This window comes from Coregonus clupeaformis, chromosome 28 (genome assembly GCF_020615455.1).
Source record: "Coregonus clupeaformis isolate EN_2021a chromosome 28, ASM2061545v1, whole genome shotgun sequence".
In the NCBI taxonomy this organism is placed as follows: domain Eukaryota; kingdom Metazoa; phylum Chordata; class Actinopteri; order Salmoniformes; family Salmonidae; genus Coregonus; species Coregonus clupeaformis.
In genome coordinates, this window is record NC_059219.1 from 23,774,904 (window position 1) to 23,799,903 (window position 25,000).

At 44.7% G+C, this 25,000-nt stretch overlaps 2 protein-coding genes across 23 annotated transcripts in view; one reads left to right on the plus strand and one right to left on the minus strand.

Annotated features, from left to right (window-relative positions):
- The window catches only part of LOC121584333 (protein PHTF2-like), an 87,482-nt gene extending 71,850 nt beyond the window's left edge, over positions 1–15,632 (plus strand). For 3 of the 15 annotated variants that reach the window (XM_045208785.1, XM_045208788.1, XM_045208786.1), the window contains 13 exons: positions 4,289–4,457; positions 6,386–6,556; positions 7,441–7,666; positions 7,847–8,047; positions 8,295–8,516; positions 8,894–9,034; positions 9,549–9,821; positions 9,978–10,109; positions 10,264–10,356; positions 10,505–10,660; positions 12,970–13,065; positions 13,218–13,343; positions 13,504–15,632. In XM_045208785.1, coding sequence (XP_045064720.1) covers positions 4,289–4,457; positions 6,386–6,556; positions 7,441–7,666; positions 7,847–8,047; positions 8,295–8,516; positions 8,894–9,034; positions 9,549–9,821; positions 9,978–10,109; positions 10,264–10,356; positions 10,505–10,660; positions 12,970–13,065; positions 13,218–13,343; positions 13,504–13,524 — 2,027 coding nt within the window. In that variant the 3' untranslated portion in view covers positions 13,525–15,632. The remainder of the gene's footprint in view (positions 1–4,288; positions 4,458–6,385; positions 6,557–7,440; positions 7,667–7,846; positions 8,048–8,294; positions 8,517–8,893; positions 9,035–9,548; positions 9,822–9,977; positions 10,110–10,263; positions 10,357–10,504; positions 10,661–12,969; positions 13,066–13,217; positions 13,344–13,503) is intronic. The other 12 variants (XM_045208789.1, XM_045208792.1, XM_045208796.1 and 9 more) reach the window with 10 other exon arrangements.
- LOC121584334 (proline-rich protein 5) overlaps positions 15,343–25,000 on the minus strand; it is a 60,470-nt gene continuing 50,812 nt past the window's right edge. For all 8 annotated transcript variants that reach the window (XM_045208807.1, XM_045208801.1, XM_045208808.1 and 5 more), the window contains 2 exons: positions 18,609–18,750; positions 15,343–18,340 (listed from right to left, as the gene is read on the minus strand). In XM_045208807.1, the coding sequence (XP_045064742.1) occupies positions 17,700–18,340; positions 18,609–18,750 (783 nt within the window). In that variant the 3' untranslated portion in view covers positions 15,343–17,699. The remainder of the gene's footprint in view (positions 18,341–18,608; positions 18,751–25,000) is intronic.

The window sequence follows — 25,000 nt, forward strand, 5'->3', positions numbered from 1 at the left end:
TAACCCTAACCTCCAGAGTCCTCCTCCTCCTCCTCCTCCTCCCTCTACCTGCTACAAGGTACCTACCTAACCCTAACCTCCAGAGTCCTCCTCCTCCTCCTCCTCTACCTGCTACAAGGTACCTACCTAACCCTAACCTCCAGAGTCCTCCTCCTCCTCCTCCCTCCTCTACCTGCTACAAGGTACCTACCTAACCCTAACCTCCAGAGTCCTCCTCCTCCTCCTCCTCTACCTGCTACAAGGTACCTACCTAACCCTAACCTCCAGAGTCCTCCTCCTCCTCCTCCTCCTCCTCTACCTGCTACAAGGTACCTACCTAACCCTAACCTCCAGAGTCAGACCTATATTATGAAGACCTATATTATGAAGACCTATATTATGAAGACCTATATTATGAAGACCTATATTATGAAGACCTATATTATGAAGACTTATATTATGAAGACCTATATTATGAAGACCTATATTATGAAGACATACAGTGAGGGAAGAAAGTATTTGATCCCCTGCTGATTTTGTATGTTTGCCTACTGACAAAGACATGATCAGTCTATAATTTTAATGGTAGGTTTATTTGAACAGTGAGAGACAGAATAACAACAAAAAAATCCAGAAAAACGCATGTCAAAAATGTTATAAATTGATTTGCATTTTAATGAGGGAAATAAGTATTTGACCCCTCTGCAAAACATGACTTAGTACTTGGTGGCAAAACCCTTGTTGACAATCACAGAGGTCAGACGTTTCCTGTAGTTGGCCACCAGGTTTGCACACATCTAAGGAGGGATTTTGTTCCACTCCTCTTTGCAGATCTTCTCCAAGTCATTAAGGTTTCAAGGCTGACGTTTAGCAACTCAAACCTTCAGCTCCCTCCACAGCTTTTCTATGGGATTAAGGTCTGGAGACTGGCTAGGCCACTCCAGGACCTTAATGTGCTTCTTCTTGAGCCACTCCTTTGTTGCCTTGGCCGTGTGTTTTGGGTCATTGTCATGCTGGAATACCCATCCACGACCCATTTTCAATGCTCTGGCTGAGGGAAGGAGGTTCTCACCCAAGATTTGACGGTACATGGCCCCGTCCATCGTCCCTTTGATGCGGTGAAGTTGTCCTGTCCCCTTAACAGACAAACAACCCCAAAGCATAATGTTTCCACCTCCATGTTTGACGGTGGGATTGGTGTTCTTGGGGTCATAGGCAGCATTCCTCCTCCTCCAAACACGTCGAGTTGAGTTGATGCCAAAGAGCTCGATTTTGGTCTCATCTGACCACAACACTTTCACCAAGTTCTCCTCAGAATCTTTCAGATGTTCATTGGCAAACTTCAGACGGCCCTGTATATGTGCTTTCTTGAGCAGGGGGACCTTGCGGGCGCTGCATGATTTCAGTCCTTCACGGCGTAGTGTGTTACCAATTGTTTTCTTGGTGACTATGGTCCCAGCTGCCTTGAGCTCATTGACAAGATCCTCCCGTGTAGTTCTGGGCTGATTCCTCACCGTTCACATGATCATTGCAACTCCACGAGGTGAGATCTTGCATGGAGCCCCAGGCCGAGGGAGATTGACAGTTCTTTTGTGTTTCTTCCATTTGCGAATAATCGCACCAACTGTTGTCACCTTCTCACCAAGCTGCTTGGCGATGGTCTTGTAGCCCATTCCAGCCTTATGTAGGTCTACAATCTTGACTGTTGACTGTGCCTTTAAACAGCTTGGAAAATTCCAGGAAATGATGTCATGGCTTTAGAAGCTTCTGATAGGCTAATTGACATCATTTGAGTCAATTGGAGGTCTACCTGTGGATGTATTTCAAGGCCTATCTTCAAACTCAGTGCCTCTTTGTTTGACATCATGGGAAAATCAAAATACATCAGCCAAGACCTCAGAAAAGAAATTGTAGACCTCCACAAGTCTGGTTCATCCTTGGGAGCAATTTCCAAACGCCTGAAGGTACCACGTTCATCTGTACAAACAATAGTACGGAACTATAAACACCATGGGACCACGCAGCCGTCATACCGCTCAGGAAGGAGACGCGTTCTGTCTCCTAGAGATGAACGTACTTTGGTGCGAAAAGTGCAAATCAATCCCAGAACAACAGCAAAGGACCTTGTGGAGATGCTGGAGGAAACAGTTACAAAAGTATCTATATCCACAGTAAAATGAGTCCTATATCGACGTAACCTGAAAGGCCGCTCAGCAAGGAAGAAGCCACTGCTCCAAAACCGCCATAAAAAAGCCAGACTACGGTTTGCAACTGCACATGGGGACAAAGATCGTACTTTTTGGAGAACTGTTCTCTGGTCTGATGAAACAAAAATAGAACTGTTTGGCCATCATGCTGTGGGGGTGCTTTGCTGCAGGAGGGACTGGTGCACTTCACAAAATAGATGGCATCATGAGGAAGGAAAATTATGTGAATATATTAAAGCAACATCTCAAGACATCAGTCAGGAAGTTAAAGCTTGGTCGCAAATGAGTCTTCCAAATGGACAATGTTGTGGCAAAATGGCTTAAGGACAACAAAGTCAAGGTATTGGAGTGGCCATCACAAAGCCCTGACCTCAATCCTATAGAACATTTGTGGGCAGAACTGAAAAAGCGTGTGCGAGCAAGGAGGCCTACAAACCTGACTCAGTTACACCAGCTCTGTCAGGAGGAATGGGCCAAAATTCACCCAACTTATTGTGGGAAGCTTGTGGAAGGCTACCCGAAACATTTGACCCAAGTTAAATAATTTATTTGGCAATGCTACCAAATACTAATTGAGTGTATGTAAACTTCTGACCCATATAATTCTAACTTCTGACCCATAATAATTCTCTCTACTATAATTCTGACATTTCACATTCTTAAAATAAAGTGGTGATCCTAACTGACCTAAGACAGGGAATTATTCCTACGATGAAATATCAGGAATTGTGAAAAACTGAGTTTAAATGTATTTGGCTAAGGTGTATGTAAACTTCTGACTTCAACTGTATTATGAAGACATTCATTATGAAGACCTATATTATGAAGACCTATATTATGAAGACCTATATTCTGAAGACCTATATTATGAAGACAGTTATTATGAAGACAGTTATTATGAAGACATTTTGGTATTCGGCAAGGTTTTTTATCGGTTTGGGCACACCAAAAACATTCTCGAGGCAAGCCGAAGTCGGTATTTCTTGAGTTATCTTAGATTAATTCTGACTATTTTGAGGAAGTGTATATTGTCTACGGCGTCTCAAGATGGACAAACAGTACTATTGCTTGTTTTTCAAGCGAAGGTCTTTTAAGGGAACATTCGTTCGGTTGGCCTAGCCGAGTTCAGCTAGGAGCCAGCCCAACCAAAGTATGCGGAAGGCTTAAGTCTCACCCACATTCCTTCTCCACAGTTAGTTTTGATACTGTTTCCTTCAGTGTGTTGTTGCCCTATGCTTGTGTAGACATGCATACTGTACCTTTCTCTGGCTCTGGCTGGTCATGGGGAAATTCCAGCCTTGAACCTGTGACTGTGTGTTAGATAGTAAGTACACACACACACACTGCTCTAGTTCTTCATCCAATAAACAGAAACAGAACAGGGCCTGTCTTTAGTCGCCTGCCTTCTGAATGAATTTGAATTACAGGAGAGCTATTTCTGGGCCTCTCCAAACGCATGACCCCTCGTGTGTGTTTGTGTGTGCTTGTGTGGCCCCTACTCCTTTCAAAGCACTGCCTTTTACACACACACACACGGTTGAGTGTTCTCATATACCCAAGAACACTGATAGCAGAGGTATTGACAGGATACCCCTCCTTTTCCACACACTTACATATTGACCTTGAGTACATCAAAACAAATGACCCCTCTCTCAATACCTCCCTGTGTCAGTATGTGTGGTACTATAAGTTTGTTAGTGAGCAGCCAAGGTGACCAGTTGTGTTACCACACCCTCACCCCTCCCTCTCATCCCTCCAGCCCTCCTTTACACCCCACCCTCTTTCCATCTCCTTCTCACCCCAGCTAAATGTTCAATATAAACTATTGACAGGAAGTCTAGCGGAAGTGGAGAATATCCCAAATACATGCAGCGCATAACACTTTCCATATCTCTCTCTCTCTCTCTCTCTCTCTCTCTGTCTCTCTCTCTCTCTCTCTCTCTCTCTCTGTCTCTCTCTCTCTCGCTCTCTTCTCCATATCTCTCTCTCTCTCTCTCTCTCTCTCTCTCTCTCTCTCTCTCTCTCTCTCGCTCTCTTCTCCATATCTCTCTCGCTCTCTCTCTCTCTCTCGCTCTCTTCTCCATATCTCTCTCTCTCTCCAGTGGCTGCTGCAGTGTTATTCTTCACCATCCCCCACCCCCACAGTATCCCGACCACAGAGGTGTTTGGGGCGATATGGCTGATGCTGTTACTGGGGACAGTGCACTGCCAGATCGTCTCCACACGCACCCCCAAACCCACCAGCAGCAGCAGCTCTGGCAAGAGAAGAAGGTGGGGAGAAGGGGATGGAGAGGGAGGGAGGGAGGGAGGGAGGGAGGGAGGGAGGGAGGGAGAGGGAGGGCGGGAGGGAGGGAGGGAGGGGGAGAGGGAGGGGGAGAGGGAGGGAGGGGGAGAGGGAGGGAGGGAGGGAGGGAGGGAGGGAGGGAGGGAGGGGGGGAGGGAGGGAGGGGAGAGGGGGGAGAAGGGGAGAGGGAAGAAATGGATGAATGAATGAATGAATGAGAGGGAGGGAGAGAGAGAGTGGGGTAAAGGGGGTTATTACATAGATAATGTATCCATACCTCTGTGTTGTTTTAGTGTTTCCTGTTTGATGTGCTTTCTGCTCTGAGATAGACCTGTATGACCTAGCTACTGTTTTAAAAGGCCTCTCAGTGTGACACACTACAGGTCAGTTCCCCAGTCACTGGTCAGATCGGGGGGTGTTCCATTGGACTGTGTGTGTTGAATCATGGTTCCCCCCCTCTCTTCTGGTCATGTGACCAGGGAACTGCCCCCACACACGCTTCCTGTCCCATTGTAGATTTTTAAAGGCTGTGATTTCCTGCCAGAGCGTAGCGGCTCGTAAATTTGTGCCAGGACGCATAACGCCATTAGCCTTTTCCCAGATCTGTTGGTGCTCTTGGCAAGATGCCACAAACAGATCTGGGACCAGGCTGTAATGTCACTATAGCTAGCTAACTATGCCCAAAACCCACTACCTTTGGCTTGCACAGTACTGACAAATTTCAGACTTCTAGAAGAAAATTGATCCACGTCACACAGTCTGGGAATGGCGTGGCTAACAAAAACAAAGAAAACGGGTGTTTGGAAATCTACATAGTTGAGAGATTGTAAAGACAGTATAGACATTGTGAGACACAAATAGCAGCTTTAAAGGACAGCATACTAGATTTTCCAGAATCTCCCCATGTGGAAGCTATCATCGGTTAAGGAAGAGACCTACTGTCTACTGTTACTGTACACCCTCATCTCATAGCGCAGCGTTGTTCACTCACTCAGACTCCAGATGCGGTCAGGAATCAACCACCAAACTACTTTCTCCTTCCTTTCTTCCCTTAACCTCAAATCTGCGTTGTTTTCTCTCTCTGAACCAAACGCCACCACTCCATTACCCTGACTGACCTTAAGTAACTTGTCCTCATGCCCACTAGATGGTTGACTCGTCAGTGTTTGAGTGGATCTGTTATCTGTTATTATATGATATTCAGTGCATTCGGAAAGCATTCAGACCCCTCCATATTTTGTTACATTGCAGCCTTATTCTAAAATTGATTCATTTTTTTTTATGTCCCGCTCATCAATCTACAACCCATAATGACAAAGCAAAAACTGGTTTTTAGATTTTTTTTTGCAAATGTATCAAAAATAAAAACAGATATCTGTTATTATGTAAAAAGTGGAGACTGGAGACTCTCACGTCGGGAAATGGAGAAACAGGCTGATCAAAACCGGTTGTTAGCTAAGCTGCCAGTCAGACAGTTAATTACCATCCTCCTCTTGTAGGAGTAGATGAACCATTCAATCAAATCTCTCTATTTTCAGCTTGTTGTTGATGGCTCTCCAAGTCTAATCCCAGTAAATCCAATCATATTTCCAGTTATTGTATATTATGAGAACACAGTCTAATCTACCGCGTTAGTATAAATATGAATCGCTCTGACAGCTGGATATGAATCAAATGTTTTGCTTCGATCAAAACCGCTCATTCCTGACCAGATCTGATGTAACACACATTGCTGCCATTGAATCAACCGTTTTCATTCATTTTGTATCTTCCCTCTTGTGGTAAAAAGAATGAAAGGGGTATTATTTTAATGACTTCATATGATTTATTTCTTCAATCACAACAACAGTGATTCCTGTCTGGACCTCTCTCTCTAAGTACTCTGCCCTTTCTTATTGATCTTTCTTGACCAAAGGCGTTTAAGGAAGGCAGCTCATTTGGATGTACATAGGGAAGGAGATGGTTCTAGCACTACTGATAACACCCGGGAAGGGGGACCACACTCCCACGGTGCCGCCACCGGCTCACCTTACAGCCTGGGCATCGCTCTCTTCAGAGATTTCTGGCATGATATCTGTAAAGCGGGGTGTGTATTTTACCCTCTGGTGAGGTTACTAAAGAACCCTATCTCTCTCTGGTATAGCTGCAACATCCCTTGGATTCCACCCCGATTATGATAATGATCCATTCATAAATATCCCTCTCTATTGGATGAGAAAACTGAGTTATATACATAGTAAATATATGTTTATGAAAATCATTCTTCCCACTAAATGATAAACATTATCTGTTATTAAACGTGGTGTTATTTTAACTGAACACACACAGAGGGGATACATATTCAAATCCGTTTCAACGTGAATTTGATTATTAACTTGTCTCGACATTCGGGTTTCTCAGGGTGCCAAAGTATGTGGAAGGAGCGGTCTGTCTTTCCATCTTGGTTATCATTTTTCTGTGTGTGGAAAAAGGGATTTTGCAGCTTTGTTTTTGTAGCCGATGTTACGGCATGTTTATTTTTCTACTATTCAAGCTACGGCCAAGAGAAGCATGGAGCAAAAGATCTAGAAACATAAATACAAGTATTAGTAAAGGCTTTATAGTTGTTAAAAGGGATCTGGCTGAATATGCAAAACCATCACTGGTGAAGTTTTTGAGACTTTCAATCTAAAAACTGAAAAACACTTTAGTAAAAATCCAACCTTTTCACACCAGAAATCTAATCGGCACTGTCAGTCATCTTTATTTGTCATCAGTAAACTTTATTTGAATTCAGTTTAGTAGCACCGGTAACCCATCCCATTTAGAACCTAGTTTCTCTGCTCCCATGCCATTGCTTCAATCAGTACCAACTTGATCCAAGTGATTCTGTCTTGTTTTGATTTCTGCATGCTGGATGGACGTGGACTGTCTACCTGTCCTGTCTCTCCACCTCCCCCCTTTAACCTCCCCCTCCATCTCTCCCCTCAGGTCTAAGAAGTCCAAGCTGTCCATAGACAAGTCCACAGAGACAGATAACGGCTATGTGTCTCTGGATGGAAGGATAACCAATAAGAGCAGTGAGGAGGGGCTACAGGTCCATGATGGAGGATCTCACCACTGTGACCTGCTGCCGAGGTCAGACGAGACGTGTTGGACCGGACCCCCACCTCTCACCACACTGCTGCTGCCCCCCGTCAGCAAGGTAAACAACAAGGTAACACACACACACACACACACACCACCACGCAACACACTGCCACTGCCCTCCGTCAGCAGGTAAACAAGGTAGCTAATGAACACGAACACACACACACACCTGTCCTAAAACAGGTGAGTTTAGCCTTGTATAAATAGACTACAGTCCAGTATGAATCTGTCCATTCGGTCTTCTCAGGAGACCCAGAGCCATGGTGTGGGCGTGGAGAAAATTTCTGATGAGGCGTCTAGTGAGGAGGATCCCGAAGCGTCCTACACCGCCATCCGTAGGGGTGTAGAGCGCATCAGCAGCGACTGCACGCTGCGCAACAGGAAACCACATCACTACAAGAAACACTACACCAACAACACTGAGGTGGGTGACCCCCACACCACCCAGGTTGGTCACACTCACACAGAGACACGCACAGCGACTCACACACACACACTTACATACAGTACATACTGACATCATACACACACACACACACACTTACCTACAGTACATACATACACATACCCACACACACATAGACAGTTCATAGACACGCTCCCAAACGTGTGGATACACTTAGCTACTACATACACCCATACACTCACCATTACTCTCTCTCTCCTCCTCTCGCTCTCTCTCTCTCTCTCTGTAGGAGACTCCCAAGTCCGGTACCAGCTGTAGTTCTCGGTGCTCCAGCTTGCGGACCCAGGACTCCGAGAGCACCAGACATGAGTCAGAGACAGAGGACCTGCTGTGGGAGGACTTCCTGCACTGTACTGAGTGTCGCTCCTCCTGCACCAGCGAGACAGAGGGAGAGGGAGCTGCAGTCTGCCCTGCTACCAAGAAGGAGTACAGAGATGACCCCTTTCACCAGGTGGGTTAGGGGTCAAAGGTTAGGAGTTAGAGTTAGAAGTCCGGTGTTAGGGTTTGACAGAGTTAGAGGGAGCTGTAGTCTGCCCTGCTACCAAGAAGGAAAACAGAGATGACCCTTCCACCGTTTATCGGGGGTTAGAGGTCAAGGGTTAGAGAAGAGAAGGGGGGGTAAGTGTGGGACTGAGCTTGCAGTAAAATGGTTGCAACATTAATGAACAGGTGTTGGTGGTAGCGTGGATGTTCCTATTGATCTGTTTTTGTTGTGTCACTTTGTGTGTTCTGATGTAGCCATGGTAACCATGGTCATATCAACCTTGTCAATGAGGGTGATCACCCTCAAAGCCTCAGCATGTAACAGTAGTTATTGTGTTGATCTAGTTGTGTCCTCTACAGGGCCACACATGGCTACACAGCTCCAACCCAGGCCTGGAGCGGGTCAGTGCCATCGTGTGGGAGGGGAACGACTGTAAGAAGGCTGACATGTCTGTCCTGGAGATCAGCGGTATGATCATGAACAGGGTGAGTAACAGCCAGGGCCTTGATACTGTTGTCAGGGTTTACATCTTGTGTGTACTGTAGCACTTTACAATGTAAGACAGGGAACACCTCGATCCCCTCCAGCACCCACCTGGGGGATTTTTATGCACTAGAATGTTAATGAATGCAGATTGGACTTGCACTTCATGATATTGGAACGCACTTATATATGCCACATTTCTCTCTAATCACTTTACATTCTCTATAACTTAGACCAATGACGTGAAAGATATAAATAATGTCTGTCTCTCTACTTCCCTCTATCTCTCCTTCCCTCTATCTCTCCATCTCTCTATCTCTCCTTCGCTCTCTCTCCTGTCTCTCCTTCCCTCTCTCCTTCCCTCCATCTCTCCTGTCTCTCCTTCCCTCTATCTCTCCATCCCTCCTTTCTCTCCATCTCTCTCTATCTCTCCTGTCTCGCCATCTCTCTATCTCTCCTTCCCTCTCTCTCCTGTCTCTCCTTCCCTCCATCTCTCCTGTCTCTCCCTCCCTTCAGGTCAACCTGTACACCCCAGGTATTGGCTACCAGGTCTTTGGTAACCTGGTGTCAGTAACTCTGGGCCTGACACCCTTCGCCTATAGGCTGTCTCAGTACAAGGACCTGGAACAGCTGACACAGCTCTCAGCCAATGAGCTCATCTCGGTGGCGTTCGGCTCCTCCTCTGACGTCATGGTGATCACCATGGTAACGCTCAGCTTCATGGTGCGCGTCTGTCTCATCTGGCTCTTCTTCTTCCTGCTCAGCGTGGCCGAGAGGACATACAAACAGGTGTGTGTGTGGTGGGGGGGGATTGATGTATGTGTTTTTGAGATTGTTTCATCTTAATTATGGATGTAATATTGACCATTGATTGTTATACGAAGACATTTATTTCTAAAAGTCTTATCACTTTCATGTATACTGTATGTGTGTTGGACCTGACAGAGGCTGCTATTCGCCAAGCTGTTTGGTCACCTGACGTCGGCACGGCGAGCCAGGAAGTCAGAGGTGCCTCACTTCCGTCTGAAGAAAGTCCAGAACATTAAGATGTGGCTCTCTCTGCGCTCATATCTCAAGGTCTGTCCTATCTGCTACCACTGTTTGTTGTTCCATCATGTCTTCCTGAACCTGCACTCTGTGTCAATGGGATGTGTTGTGTCGTGAGTGGGTGGGTGGATAAGTGTGTGTTTGCGAGTGTGTCCAACTAAAGTATTTAAAATGTGTGTTACAGAGAAGGGGTCCTCAGCGGTCGGTGGATGTGATCGTGTCCTCTGCCTTCCTCCTCACTCTCTCTGTAGTCTTCATCTGCTGTGCTCAGGTCAGCGTGAGTCACCATCATCAGCCTGCTACAGTCCTACCTTGTCTTTTTGTCTAATACAGTTAGAATAACAGGTGAAAAACCATTACTATCTACAATATATGTTTGAGTGGGACGAGCATTAAAACAAACTTTTCTCTCCGTCTCCCTGTAGTTGCTCCATATCCACAACACGTTCCTGGAGAGTCACTATAACTGGGAGCTGGTGCTCTGGTGTTCCTCTCTGTCTCTCTTCCTGCTACGCTTTGTTACCCTCGGCTCAGAGACCAGCAACAAGTACAGCAACACCTCCATCTTACTGACAGAACAGGTAGACAGGCTGAGACCAGCAACAAGTACAGCAACACCTCCATCTTACTGACAGAACAGGTAGACAGGCTGAGACCAGCAACAAGTACAGCAACACCTCCATCTTACTGACAGAACAGGTAGACAGGCTCAGAGACCAGCAACAAGTACAGCAACACCTCCATCTTACTGACAGAACAGGTAGACAGGCTGAGACCAGCAACAAGTACAGCAACACCTCCATCTTACTGACAGAACAGGTAGACAGGCTGAGACCAGCAACAAGTACAGCAACACCTCCATCTTACTGACAGAACAGGTAGACAGGCTGAGACCAGCAACAAGTACAGCAACACCTCCATCTTACTGACAGAACAGGTAGACAGGCTGAGACCAGCAACAAGTACAGCAACACCTCCATCTTACTGACAGAACAGGTAGACAGGCTGAGACCAGCAACAAGTACAGCAACACCTCCATCTTACTGACAGAACAGGTAGACAGGCTGAGACCAGCAACAAGTACAGCAACACCTCCATCTTACTGACAGAACAGGTAGACAGGCTGAGACCAGCAACAAGTACAGCAACACCTCCATCTTACTGACAGAACAGGTAGACAGGCTGAGACCAGCAACAAGTACAGCAACACCTCCATCTTACTGACAGAACAGGTAGACAGGCTGAGACCAGCAACAAGTACAGCAACACCTCCATCTTACTGACAGAACAGGTAGACAGGCTGAGACCAGCAACAAGTACAGCAACACCTCCATCTTACTGACAGAACAGGTAGACAGGCTGAGACCAGCAACAAGTACAGCAACACCTCCATCTTACTGACAGAACAGGTAGACAGGCTGAGACCAGCAACAAGTACAGCAACACCTCCATCTTACTGACAGAACAGGTAGACAGGCTGAGACCAGCAACAAGTACAGCAACACCTCCATCTTACTGACAGAACAGGTAGACAGGCTGAGACCAGCAACAAGTACAGCAACACCTCCATCTTACTGACAGAACAGGTAGACAGGCAGGGAGGCACACACAGAACCGGTATAGTTGTAGCAAGACATTGGAATTTGACTTTGAGTTCGCCAATTAATACTGAGGAAGAACTAGCAGATGCACCACACTTGCTAACTTGTGTAGTTACACAGGAACACCCACATTTAAGTGACAGGACATGATAAATGAAAGGTTCACCCATTTTGAATGTTATATATTTTTTTTGTGCATCTCTGAGTGATGTTCTACCGATTCCCTGGGTCATGTTATGTTTTCATGTGTATCTGAGTTATTGGCGTTAAAGCAGGCAGAAAATAGTCCGGAAAAACGTATCACTGTGATAAAGTCGCTGTCACTACACTGGAAGTTAATAGGAATACTACTTTTAGATCGCGAAAACTTATATCATACATGTCAGATTTCAATACTGGCCGATGTCTTAACTCGGGAGGATGTCTTCTCTCGAATGAGCCATTGATAATATTTTTGCTATATTCCTACCTCGAGAACGTTGTAATTTAACGGAAGGTCTAGCACATCTTCCCTATTCGTCTGCCTCTTTAGTCCAGGGTGCATTGTATGGTGCGGTAACGCCCCACCCAGTAGACTGTCGACCAATCGCGTTCACGTTGTCATGCTGCGGAACGTGGTTGCTAAGCTAATCGCCACGCAATCCCTTCTCAAAATCCGCGTATATGTCGGGAAACGTACCTATTTTCCTCGAAAGTACTTAATGTCACGATTCCAAAGCTATACGATATTCCAGATATCACGTTAATTATCTCACATATTGGAAAATATTTGTAATGTTGTACTTCTTGTTGACGTAATTCGTGCTGATGTGTTTTTGAGCTAGCGCCCAATAGACTCCCATTCCCTCCTGAAGGAGAGCGTTCGGTGTCCTAGAATCACCCAGAATGCATCGCGCGGCCCATTAAAGTAGCACGGGCAACGTTTCCCATCTCCTCAAAAGTATATCTGCCGTTACGAATGTCAGATTACGTCTGCAGGTTGAACATGGTGAGATTGTAAGCGATTTCACAGCTAACTAGCTACTTTACATGCTGATATTGTCTTTGGTATTATTGTGTGTAGCTATGTTTGCTTGCTAGCTAGCTAGCTAGCCAGCCAGCCCATAGAGAGAGCATTGCATTGTGGATTTTGTAGTCGATTTGAGCTCCAACAGATTTCCACAACGATTTTCCATGTTGCTACCAACAAAATAGTGTTCTCACATATTAGTGTTATTTAACACTGTAAATTAAAGGAATTAGTGGTTTGGGGTGGATTTTCCATTTTGTTGACCAGCTGTTTTCACCAGATCAATCTGTACCTGAAGATGGAGAAGAAACCAAACAAGAAGGAGGATCTGACATTAGTCAACAACGTACTGAAGCTGGCCACCAAACTATTGAAGGTACGGCAAGCTCCATCTCTCTATTCTCTCTCTCTCTCTCTCTTCCTCTCTCTCGTCCGTCTTCCTCTCTCTTCCACTCTCTCTCTCTCTATTATTACCTCTTTATCATCTCCTTTCATTAATCTCTCTCTCCCTCCATCCCCCCCTCCCAGGAGTTGGATGCTCCGTTCAGGCTGTATGGTCTGACGATGAACCCGCTGCTCTACAACATCACCCAGGTGGTCATCCTGTCTGCTGTGTCTGGGGTCATCAGTGATCTACTGGGCTTCAACCTGAAGGTAACACACAGGAGTGTGTGTGTGTTTGAGACTGTGTGTCCGTGCATGCGTGTAGTACTACTACTTATGCACCAGTTTATTTTAAATAAAATGGAGTTGATTTGTTGAGTGTGTAGATATCAGTATGAAGGAAGAACTTACCATACTTTTCTGTCCTCAGCTCTGGAAGATCAAATCATGACAGTAAGCTGATCAGGACACAGCTGGCTCTCTGGAAGATATTCTCTCACCACACGAGGGCGTTGTTCTCCTTTCGCTCACTGACTGACTGGGCTTCCCTGTATCTATGGACTGACACACAGCCCTGTTCATATCAGAGTGCTTACATTTCACTTGTGCAATTCAAGATATATTTATTTTACCCTTTCAGTATTTTAGTTTTTTTCTTCATATTTTGTTTTAGAAAAAACGTTACGAAATGTTTTAATTGTTCAAAAAGTTATTTTAAGCTATACAGGTTTTGTGTTCTCAGAGGGATGGGATCGAAAAACAGCAAGATGACAATTCAGTTAAAAAGACAATAAAATAGGTAAAAGAGTTCCATCACTTCAGACTAGTTAGTACAATGCACATTATAATGCAGCTCTTTAGTTTCACGACTGTGACCCACCCACACACACACAGTCATTTCACTGTGAGAACTGCAACGAGCAGTTGTTTCAGATCATAGACGGACTGTAATAATAATCATGTGCTTTAAAGCCTACATACATACCCACAGGTTTTACTTCCTGGTAAATTCAATGTAGGCTTTTTTTTTTTGCTTTTGACATCAACAACGGTATACCAAAGTTCAAGAATAGATGAACAATGTTTCTATGTGTTTGGAGTTTATAATGATAAGCTAAGTGACAGCTGTTGTGGATAGACAGAGGCAGGATCAGAACACATCAGAGACCATTGGTGAGAAAATAGGTGAGGTACTGTACTGGCTGGATGGGAGGTACAGTACTGGCTGGATGGGAGGTACAGTACTGTACTGGCTGGATGGGAGGTACAGTACTGGCTGGATGGGAGGTACAGTACTGTACTGGCTGGATGGGAGGTACAGTACTGTACTGGCTGGATGGGAGGTACAGTACTGGCTGGATGGGAGGTACAGTACTGGCTGGATGGGAGGTACAGTACTGGCTGGATGGGAATATCCAAACCTAACCAACTGCTGTATATCAAATACAGAAATGTAATTGTATTTGATCCAGGCCTGCTAGCCAAAACTAAACGGTGTGTGACTGACAACTACATGAACGTTGTTAACTATGTTTTTTTTTTTTTTTTTTGGGGGGGGGGGCTTATATTTGTCCTGTTACACACTTGTACGAGTGTGTAATGGAAATGTGTTTCTTGCATACTCCAAGTCCCCCTGAGACCTTGAGGGAGTGGGGTCACAGCTTTTTATGGTGATGCCATTCAGTATTGGCTTCTGTACTCCCAAGCCTATTTTCTAAACCAGACACTGAGTGATGTGTGCAGTCAGGTTCACTATTACTATTCAGGCATGTAAGCCATCGTCACAACCCAGTCAAAACGTTGCTTTTTCTGACCTTCCCTTTTTACTATTTTACATTGCATGGCTTTAATTTGAGTTATTTCAATGGTTGGACTGTATTTCAAGCAATAACTCGTAGCGCTACACAGACTGAAAGTGTTTGTATTACATTTAGAACAAAGAGGTCCTAGGTCTTAGTCGCTGTACACACTCGATGTTCGCCGCTACAGTTTGGAATGCCTGACAATGTGCACTTTAAAGTAGTGTAAATCTAAAATGTTACATGTTTCAATGTAGTTGTTCTTTTTGGCGTGGCTCAGTCTGTGTGAAGATGACCATAGTGCTTTTTATTTGCTGGAAAATACTGTATTATTAACACGCAAAACATTTTTTTTTTTGATGTTGCTTCTTTTTCTTTCTCTGGCATTGGGCTTTTTTTCTTTCTTTTTGTTGTAAAGATGGTTACTCATTTTTTGTAGTTGTGAGAGAAAAGAAACAATTTGCTGTTACTTGAGTCTGAAAAATTTATTTAGAAAATTACTCTGAACGTGTCCGAAATAGCACCCTAATCCCTAGTGCACTACTTTTGACCAGAACCCTGGTCAAAAGTAGTGCACTATATAGGGAATAGGGTGGCATTTCAGACGCACATTTGTTTGCGTTGTGATTCCGTTTTCAAAGGAAGTCTGCATATTTATGTTGAAGGAAAAAAAAACTACTTTTTGTGAGCTGGTCTGTTTTATCAGTTCTAGGTGTTTATAAGAAAAATAAAAATGGACATTGTTGTGTCACAGACTCAACTTTTAGTTTCTTCCTCCATACTGCATTTCATCGTTGTCAAACCATACATACATACATCATATGAGCAAAACAACAGTTTAGATTTCATCATGGCTGCATACCAATACCTGTTCCCTATATAGTGCACTACTTTTGACCAGACCTCTATGGGTCCTGTTAAAAAATAGTGCACTACGTAAGGAATAAGGTGCCATTTGGGATGCAAACCCATAATTCATTCCTTGCAGATCACTTTCTTAACTTAAAACATATTTCATATACATTACATTTCTTCATGTATACCACCCCTTGTAGAGACACTCGGATCAAATCAAGCCATCGTATGTCTTGATGGGAATCATCATTGACATAAACTGACATATAAATAATGTCAACCGTAATATCTATCAGGATACACATCAGCCTGAACAGGACCAATGGTTGTCACAAAAAGAAAAGACCTGTAGAAAGTCATTCATCTTATTAAAAATCTGTATACAAATTTTACTTGTAGGATAATCATGTGTGATACTTGCTATTTAGGCAATGTTAGGGCTCGGTTCAAGCCATAGCGCTGGAGAGCCCCTGTATAGCGCGATTGAAATGTAAAGGCAATGTTTGCAGAGACTGTCGGGTCAGTCTAAAATTTTAATCGCGCTATTCCGTATATCTTCAGCGCTACGGATTGAATCAAGCCCATAATCTTCGTTTAAAAAAATGAACAGACCAAAAAACTTCTGCATTAAATGTCAAGTTTGAGTTGAGGTTCAGTTGAACATAATCATGAGATCAAATCATAATGACTTGTCCATCAAGCGCTACAATAATTAACAGCAATACATTCATAAAGCCAACTCCATATCTGTACATGACTGTGTCATACAAAGTAATTTAGAATACAAACGATCATAATAATTTCAGACGTGATATTAAATCATTAGTTGAGAGAGAAGGCATGTGTTTAACTATTTGGATCCTAGTAAGTAGAGCTTGAAGTGTGAGAGTCTGTGGCTTTGAGGTTCAAGGTTATGGGTTTTTGTGAACATTTCTGCAATTGTCAACGTCAAAATTACAAAGAGAAATGTTCATAATGTGAAGGAGTCTGTGGCTCTGGTGTAAAGATCTCACCCCATATGTTGCAGGTTCAGTCACAGCTCTGGATCAGGGTGTGTTGTGTTCACAAACCTCTGAAAAAGTAGATGTTTTTCTTCCATAACTGCTGCTGTTCACAAGAGGGGAAACGCCCATCAGTTGTCACAGTCCTCAAGGCTTTGCCAGGAATCGAACATACAACTCCATGCTTATGGGGCGAAATCCTTACCACTGAGCCACCAGCTCCTTCACGTTTCAAACACATTTCTTTGTGTATTTGACATTGAGATTTGACTCTGGCGCCGCAGACACTTGCACATCCCGTCCACATGGGGGCAATGTTAAAGCCGAGACAAAAGCCCAGCCACAGATGAATGTGGCAGAAATCTCACCCAGGCCTACATGATGCCTACTGCTTAAAATGAGACACGTGAACACTGGAATCCTATCTATCTCCTCACCACTACCACTGACACCTGAACAAGAGACAAGTTGAGAAAGCAGTGAACTCATGACCTCTGGTGAACCAGGTGGGGGTCATCCCAGAGAGCGCAGCTAGTGCTGATTGATCTCTCCTCCTTTCCACTGGACCTTTCATAAGACTTGAAGAGACACCTCAGACTGTTTCAAAGATGTCAGTCACTGAGCATCAGTAATACAAACACATAGTACAGTTTATCCTCCAAATGAAGCACAAGAAGTGAAAATCAAGCAAGAAAAATGATTTCATAAAAGGGAGTTTACTGTAGAAATATTCCATGAAAAAGAGACCCTAGAAAGAGCGGTGTGTTTTTTAGAGACAACGGTGTGTGTGGGGTACCGATGATGCCAGTATTTGTGATATTCCCTTTAGATCCATCAGAAGTAGGGCTGCAAACCTCCAGAAACTTTTCCACTATTCCCAGAGTTTCCAGAAATCAGTATTGAATAAGCAAGCAATCCGAGATCATCCAACTGGGATTTTGGAAAAGTTACCAGAATTTCGCAACCCCAAATTACACCACACTCTGTCTACCACTCTCCCTGCTGTAACCAGAGGATGAAGAGTCTGAGCAGCTGTTGTGGGAGAAGTCTATGAAGATGCCATCAGGGTCAGAATCCATAGAGTCTAGTATCTGATCTACCACCGTCTCCGGGCTGGAGGAACAGCTGGGGATAGACCCCGTCTCCGAACCAGAGCGGGCCTGACACAGAACCGAGGGGGACACTATCGACTCCCCCCCGCCGTGGAGGAAGGGTCCAGGGGAGTGGGAGTCCTGGAAGATGGAGGGTGAGGGGATGGAGGGCTGGAGGTGGGACCCCAAAGACCCAGACCCCACAGACCCACAGAGATCCAGACTTCCACCACCTCCCACCGCTGTCAGGCTGAGCTCCTGCTCCAGGCAGGAGAGGCCCGGCTGGGCCGCGGAGGCCAGGGAGGAACTGGTGGTGATGTCGGTGGTGGTGCCTTCTTCCAGACAGGAAGTCATCTCGCAGATGGAATGGCGGCGGATGCCCATGCTGCTCACGGAGCCTGTCTCGGCATCATACTCCACCACAGGTGTCAACATGGGCACATTGTAGGACTTGGAGCGGACCACCAGGTTCTTTGAGGGGGCGTCGCCTGGCTTGAGCCACCGCCGCTGCAGACGTTTTTCTGGAGAGGGGATGGGAGGAGGGTAGAAGAGGGATGAGTGAAGGAGAGAAAGAAGTGGTGAGATGCAGGGAGAAGAGAGGGAGGGAGAGGTGAAAACAAGACAGAAGTTCCAAACTAACAACAGATCAGTATTACACAGGAAACTAACAACACATCAGTATTACACAGGAAACTAACAACACATCAGTTGAACAGCTGTGAATGGAGAGTACAAATCATGCATGATGAAATCTAAATCATTTAGCTGTATGAGTATTAGTCTAACTACCCAGTACGCAGGAGGAGTAGTGCATTGAGGATCCGTCGTTGGAGTAGAGCCCGTGGGTTCCCAGGTAGGGAGACACCACCTTCTGAACCAAAGCTTCCAGACGCAGGTAGTCCTCAGTCACTCCTTTAGACTCATGGACACCCTGGAACACATACACACATCACAGTTAGTCCTCAGTCACTCCTTTAGACTCATGGACACCCTGGAACACATACACACATCACAGTTAGTCCTCAGTCACTCCTTTAGACTCATGGACACCCTGGAACACACACACATCACAGGTAGTCCTCAGTCACTCCTTTAGACTGATGGACACCTTGGAAGAAACAGACACACACACACACACACAATGTCTGAGGAGATCCAGTAACTGTATGTGAGAGGAGATCCAGTAACTAACTGTATGTCTGAGGAGATCCAGTAACTGTATGTCAGAGGAGAGCCAGTAACTAACTGAATGTCTGAGGAGATCCAGTAACTGTATGTCAGAGGAGATCCAGTAACTAACTGTATGTCTGAGGAGATCGAGTAACTAACTGTATGTCTGAGGAGAGCCAGTAACTGTATGTGAGAGGAGATCCAGTAACTAACTGTATGTCTGAGGAGATCCAGTAACTGTATGTCAGAGGAGAGCCAGTAACTAACTGTATGTCTGAGGAGATCCAGTAACTGTATGTCAGAGGAGAGCCAGTAACTAACTGTATGTCTGAGGAGATCCAGTAACTGTATGTCAGAGGAGATCCAGTAACTAACTGTATGTCTGAGGAGATCCAGTAACTAACTGTATGTCTGAGGAGATCCAGTAACTAACTGTATGTCTGAGGAGAGCCAGTAACTGTATGTCAGAGGAGATCCAGTAACTAACTGTATGTCTGAGGAGATCCAGTAACTAACTGTATGTCTGAGGAGATCCAGTAACTAACTGTATGTCTGAGGAGAGCCAGTAACTGTATGTCAGAGGAGATCCAGTAACTAACTGTATGTCAGAGGAGATCCAGTAACTAACTGTATGTCAGAGGAGAGCCAGTAACTAACTGTATGTCTGAGGAGATCCAGTAACTGTATGTCAGAGGAGATCCAGTAACTGTATGTCAGAGGAGATCCAGTAACTGTATGTCTGAGGAGAGCCAGTAACTAACTGTATGTCAGAGGAGATCCAGTAACTGTATGTCTGAGGAGAGCCAGTAACTGTATGTCAGAGGAGAGCCAGTAACTAACTGTATGTCAGAGGAGATCCAGTAACTGTATGTCAGAGGAGATCCAGTAACTGTATGTCAGAGGAGATCCAGTAACTGTATGTCAGAGGAGATCCAGTAACTGTATGTCAGAGGAGATCCAGTAACTGTATGTCAGAGGAGATCCAGTAACTGTATGTCAGAGGAGATCCAGTAACTGTATGTCTGAGGAGAGCCAGTAACTGTATGTCAGAGGAGATCCAGTAACTGTATGTCAGAGGAGATCCAGTAACTAACTGTATGTCAGAGGAGATCCAGTAACTGTATGTCTGAGGAGAGCCAGTAACTGTATGTCAGAGGAGAGCCAGTAACTAACTGTATGTCAGAGGAGATCCAGTAAATGTATGTCAGAGGAGATCCAGTAACTGTATGTCTGAGGAGAGCCAGTAACTGTATGTCAGAGGAGATCCAGTAACTAACTGTATGTCAGAGGAGATCCAGTAACTGTATGTCAGAGGAGATCCAGTAACTAACTGTATGTCAGAGGAGATCCAGTAACTGTATGTCAGAGGAGATCCAGTAACTAACTGTATGTCAGAGGAGATCCAGTAACTGTATGTCTGAGGAGATCCAGTAACTGTATGTCAGAGGAGAGCCAGTAACTGTATGTCAGAGGAGATCCAGTAACTAACTGTATGTCAGAGGAGAGCCAGTAACTAACTGTATGTCTGAGGAGATCCAGTAACTGTATGTCAGAGGAGATCCAGTAACTAACTGTATGTCAGAGGAGAGCCAGTAACTAACTGTATGTCTGAGGAGATCCAGAAACTGTATGTCTGAAAGTCAGAAATTGTATATCAGAGGAGATCCAGTAACTAACTGTATGTCAGAGGAGATCCAGTAACTGTATGTCTGAGGAGAGCCAGTAACTAACTGTATGTCTGAGGAGATCCAGTAACTGTATGTCTGAGGAGAGCCAGTAACTGTATGTCAGAGGAGAGCCAGTAACTAACTGTATGTCAGAGGAGATCCAGTAACTGTATGTCAGAGGAGATCCAGTAACTGTATGTCAGAGGAGAGCCAGTAACTGTATGTCAGAGGAGATCCAGTAACTGTATGTCTGAGGAGAGCCAGTAACTGTATGTCTGAGGAGAGCCAGTAACTGTATGTCAGAGGAGATCCAGTAACTGTATGTCAGAGGAGATCCAGTAACTAACTGTATGTCAGAGGAGATCCAGTAACTGTATGTCTGAGGAGAGCCAGTAACTGTATGTCAGAGGAGAGCCAGTAACTAACTGTATGTCAGAGGAGATCCAGTAACTGTATGTCAGAGGAGATCCAGTAACTGTATGTCTGAGGAGAGCCAGTAACTGTATGTCAGAGGAGATCCAGTAACTGTATGTCAGAGGAGATCCAGTAACTAACTGTATGTCTGAGGAGATCCAGTAACTAACTGTATGTCTGAGGAGATCCAGTAACTAACTGTATGTCTGAGGAGAGCCAGTAACTGTATGTCAGAGGAGATCCAGTAACTAACTGTATGTCAGAGGAGATCCAGTAACTAACTGTATGTCAGAGGAGAGCCAGTAACTAACTGTATGTCTGAGGAGATCCAGTAACTGTATGTCAGAGGAGATCCAGTAACTGTATGTCAGAGGAGATCCAGTAACTGTATGTCTGAGGAGAGCCAGTAACTAACTGTATGTCAGAGGAGATCCAGTAACTGTATGTCTGAGGAGAGCCAGTAACTGTATGTCAGAGGAGAGCCAGTAACTAACTGTATGTCAGAGGAGATCCAGTAACTGTATGTCAGAGGAGATCCAGTAACTGTATGTCAGAGGAGATCCAGTAACTGTATGTCAGAGGATATCCAGTAACTGTATGTCAGAGGAGATCCAGTAACTGTATGTCAGAGGAGATCCAGTAACTGTATGTCAGAGGAGATCCAGTAACTGTATGTCTGAGGAGAGCCAGTAACTGTATGTCAGAGGAGATCCAGTAACTGTATGTCAGAGGAGATCCAGTAACTAACTGTATGTCAGAGGAGATCCAGTAACTGTATGTCTGAGGAGAGCCAGTAACTGTATGTCAGAGGAGAGCCAGTAACTAACTGTATGTCAGAGGAGATCCAGTAAATGTATGTCAGAGGAGATCCAGTAACTGTATGTCTGAGGAGAGCCAGTAACTGTATGTCAGAGGAGATCCAGTAACTAACTGTATGTCAGAGGAGATCCAGTAACTGTATGTCAGAGGAGATCCAGTAACTAACTGTATGTCAGAGGAGATCCAGTAACTGTATGTCAGAGGAGATCCAGTAACTAACTGTATGTCAGAGGAGAGTCAGTAACTAACTGTATGTCTGAGGAGATCCAGTAACTGTATGTCAGAGGAGATCCAGTAACTAACTGTATGTCAGAGGAGAGCCAGTAACTAACTGTATGTCTGAGGAGATCCAGAAACTGTATGTCTGAAAGTCAGAAATTGTATATCAGAGGAGATCCAGTAACTAACTGTATGTCAGAGGAGATCCAGTAACTGTATGTCTGAGGAGAGCCAGTAACTAACTGTATGTCTGAGGAGATCCAGTAACTGTATGTCTGAGGAGAGCCAGTAACTGTATGTCAGAGGAGAGCCAGTAACTAACTGTATGTCAGAGGAGATTCAGTAACTGTATGTCAGAGGAGATCCAGTAACTGTATGTCAGAGGAGAGCCAGTAACTGTATGTCAGAGGAGATCCAGTAACTGTATGTCTGAGGAGAGCCAGTAACTGTATGTCAGAGGAGATCCAGTAACTGTATGTCAGAGGAGATCCAGTAACTAACTGTATGTCAGAGGAGATCCAGTAACTGTATGTCTGAGGAGAGCCAGTAACTGTATGTCAGAGGAGAGCCAGTAACTAACTGTATGTCAGAGGAGATCCAGTAACTGTATGTCAGAGGAGATCCAGTAACTGTATGTCTGAGGAGAGCCAGTAACTGTGTCAGAGGAGCAGAACTGATGTCAGAGGAGATCCAGTAACTAACTGTATGTCAGAGGAGATCCAGTAACTAACTGTATGTCAGAGGAGATCCAGTAACTGTATGTCAGAGGAGATCCAGTAACTAACTGTATGTCAGAGGAGATCCAGTAACTGTATGTCTGAGGAGATCCAGTAACTGTATGTCAGAGGAGAGCCAGTAACTGTATGTCAGAGGAGATCCAGTAACTAACTGTATGTCAGAGGAGAGCCAGTAACTAACTGTATGTCTGAGGAGATCCAGTAACTGTATGTCAGAGGAGATCCAGTAACTAAGTGTATGTCAGAGGAGAGCCAGTAACTAACTGTATGTCTGAGGAGATCCAGAAACTGTATGTCTGAAAGCCAGAAATTGTATATCAGAGGAGATCCAGTAACTAACTGTATGTCAGAGGAGATCCAGTAACTGTATGTCTGAGGAGAGCCAGTAACTAACTGTATGTCTGAGGAGATCCAGTAACTGTATGTCTGAGGAGAGCCAGTAACTAACTGTATGTCTGAGGAGATCCAGTAACTGTATGTCTGAGGAGAGCCAGTAACTAACTGTATGTCAGAGGAGATCCAGTAACTGTATGTCAGAGGAGAGCCAGTAACTAACTGTATGTCAGAGGAGATCCAGTAACTGTATGTCTGAGGAGAGCCACTAACTGTATGTCAGAGGAGATCCAGTAACTAACTGTATGTCAGAGGAGAGCCAGTAACTAACTGTATGTCTGAGGAGATCCAGTAACTGTATGTCTGAGGAGAGCCAGTAACTAACTGTATGTCAGAGGAGATCCAGTAACTGTATGTCAGAGGAGAGCCAGTAACTAACTGTATGTCAGAGGAGATCCAGTAACTGTATGTCTGAGGAGAGCAAATAACTGTATGTCAGAGAAGATCCAGTAACTAACTGTATGTCAGAGGAGATCCAGTAACTGTATGTCAGAGGAGAGCCAGTAACTAACTGTATGTCAGAGGAGATCCAGTAACTGTATGTCTGAGGAGAGCAAATAACTGTATGTCAGAGGAGATCCAGTAACTAACTGTATGTCAGAGGAGATCCAGTAACTGTATGTCTGAGGAGAGCCAGTAACTGTATGTCAGAGGAGGTCCAGTAACTGTATGTCAGAGGAGATCCAGTAACTGTATGTCTGAGGAGAGCAGATAACTGTATGTCAGAGGAGATCCAGTAACTAACTGTATGTCAGAGGAGATCCAGTAACTAACTGTATGTCTGAGGAGATCCAGTAACTGTATGTCAGAGGAGATCCAGTAACTAACTGTATGTCAGAGGAGAGCCAGTAACTAACTGTATGTCAGAGGAGATCCAGTAACTAACTGTATGTCTGAGGAGAGCCAGTAACTGTATGTCAGAGGAGATCCAGTAACTAACTGTATGTCTGAGGAGAGCCAGTAACTGTATGTCTGAGGAGATCCACTAACTGTATGTCAGAGGAGAGCCAGTAACTAACTGTATGTCAGAGAGCCAGTAACTAACTGTATGTCAGAGGAGATCCAGTAACTAACTGTATGTCTGAGGAGAGCCAGTAACTGTATGTCTGAGGAGATCCACTAACTGTATGTCAGAGGAGAGCCAGTAACTAACTGTATGTCAGAGGAGAGCCAGTAACTAACTGTATGTCAGAGGAGATCCAGTAACTAACTGTATGTCTGAGGAGAGCCAGTAACTGTATGTCTGAGGAGATCCACTAACTGTATGTCAGAGGAGAGCTGGTAACTGTATGTCTGAGAGCCAGTAACTAACTGTATGTCAGAGGAGATCCACTAACTGTATGTCTGAGGAGATCCAGTAACTGTATGTCAGAGGAGAGCCAGTAACTAACTGTATGTCAGAGGAGAGCCAGTAACTAACTGTATGTCAGAGGAGATCCAGTAACTAACTGTATGTCTGAGGAGAGCCAGTAACTGTACGTCAGAGGAGATCCAGTAACTAACTGTATGTCAGAGGAGATCCAGTAACTAACTGTATGTCTGAGGAGAGCCAGTAACTGTATGTCTGAGGAGATCCACTAACTGTATGTCAGAGGAGAGCCAGTAACTAACTGTATGTCAGAGGAGAGCCAGTAACTAACTGTATGTCAGAGGAGATCCAGTAACTAACTGTATGTCTGAGGAGAGCCAGTAACTTTATGTCTGAGGAGATCCACTAACTGTATGTCAGAGGAGAGCCAGTAACTGTATGTCAGAGGAGAGC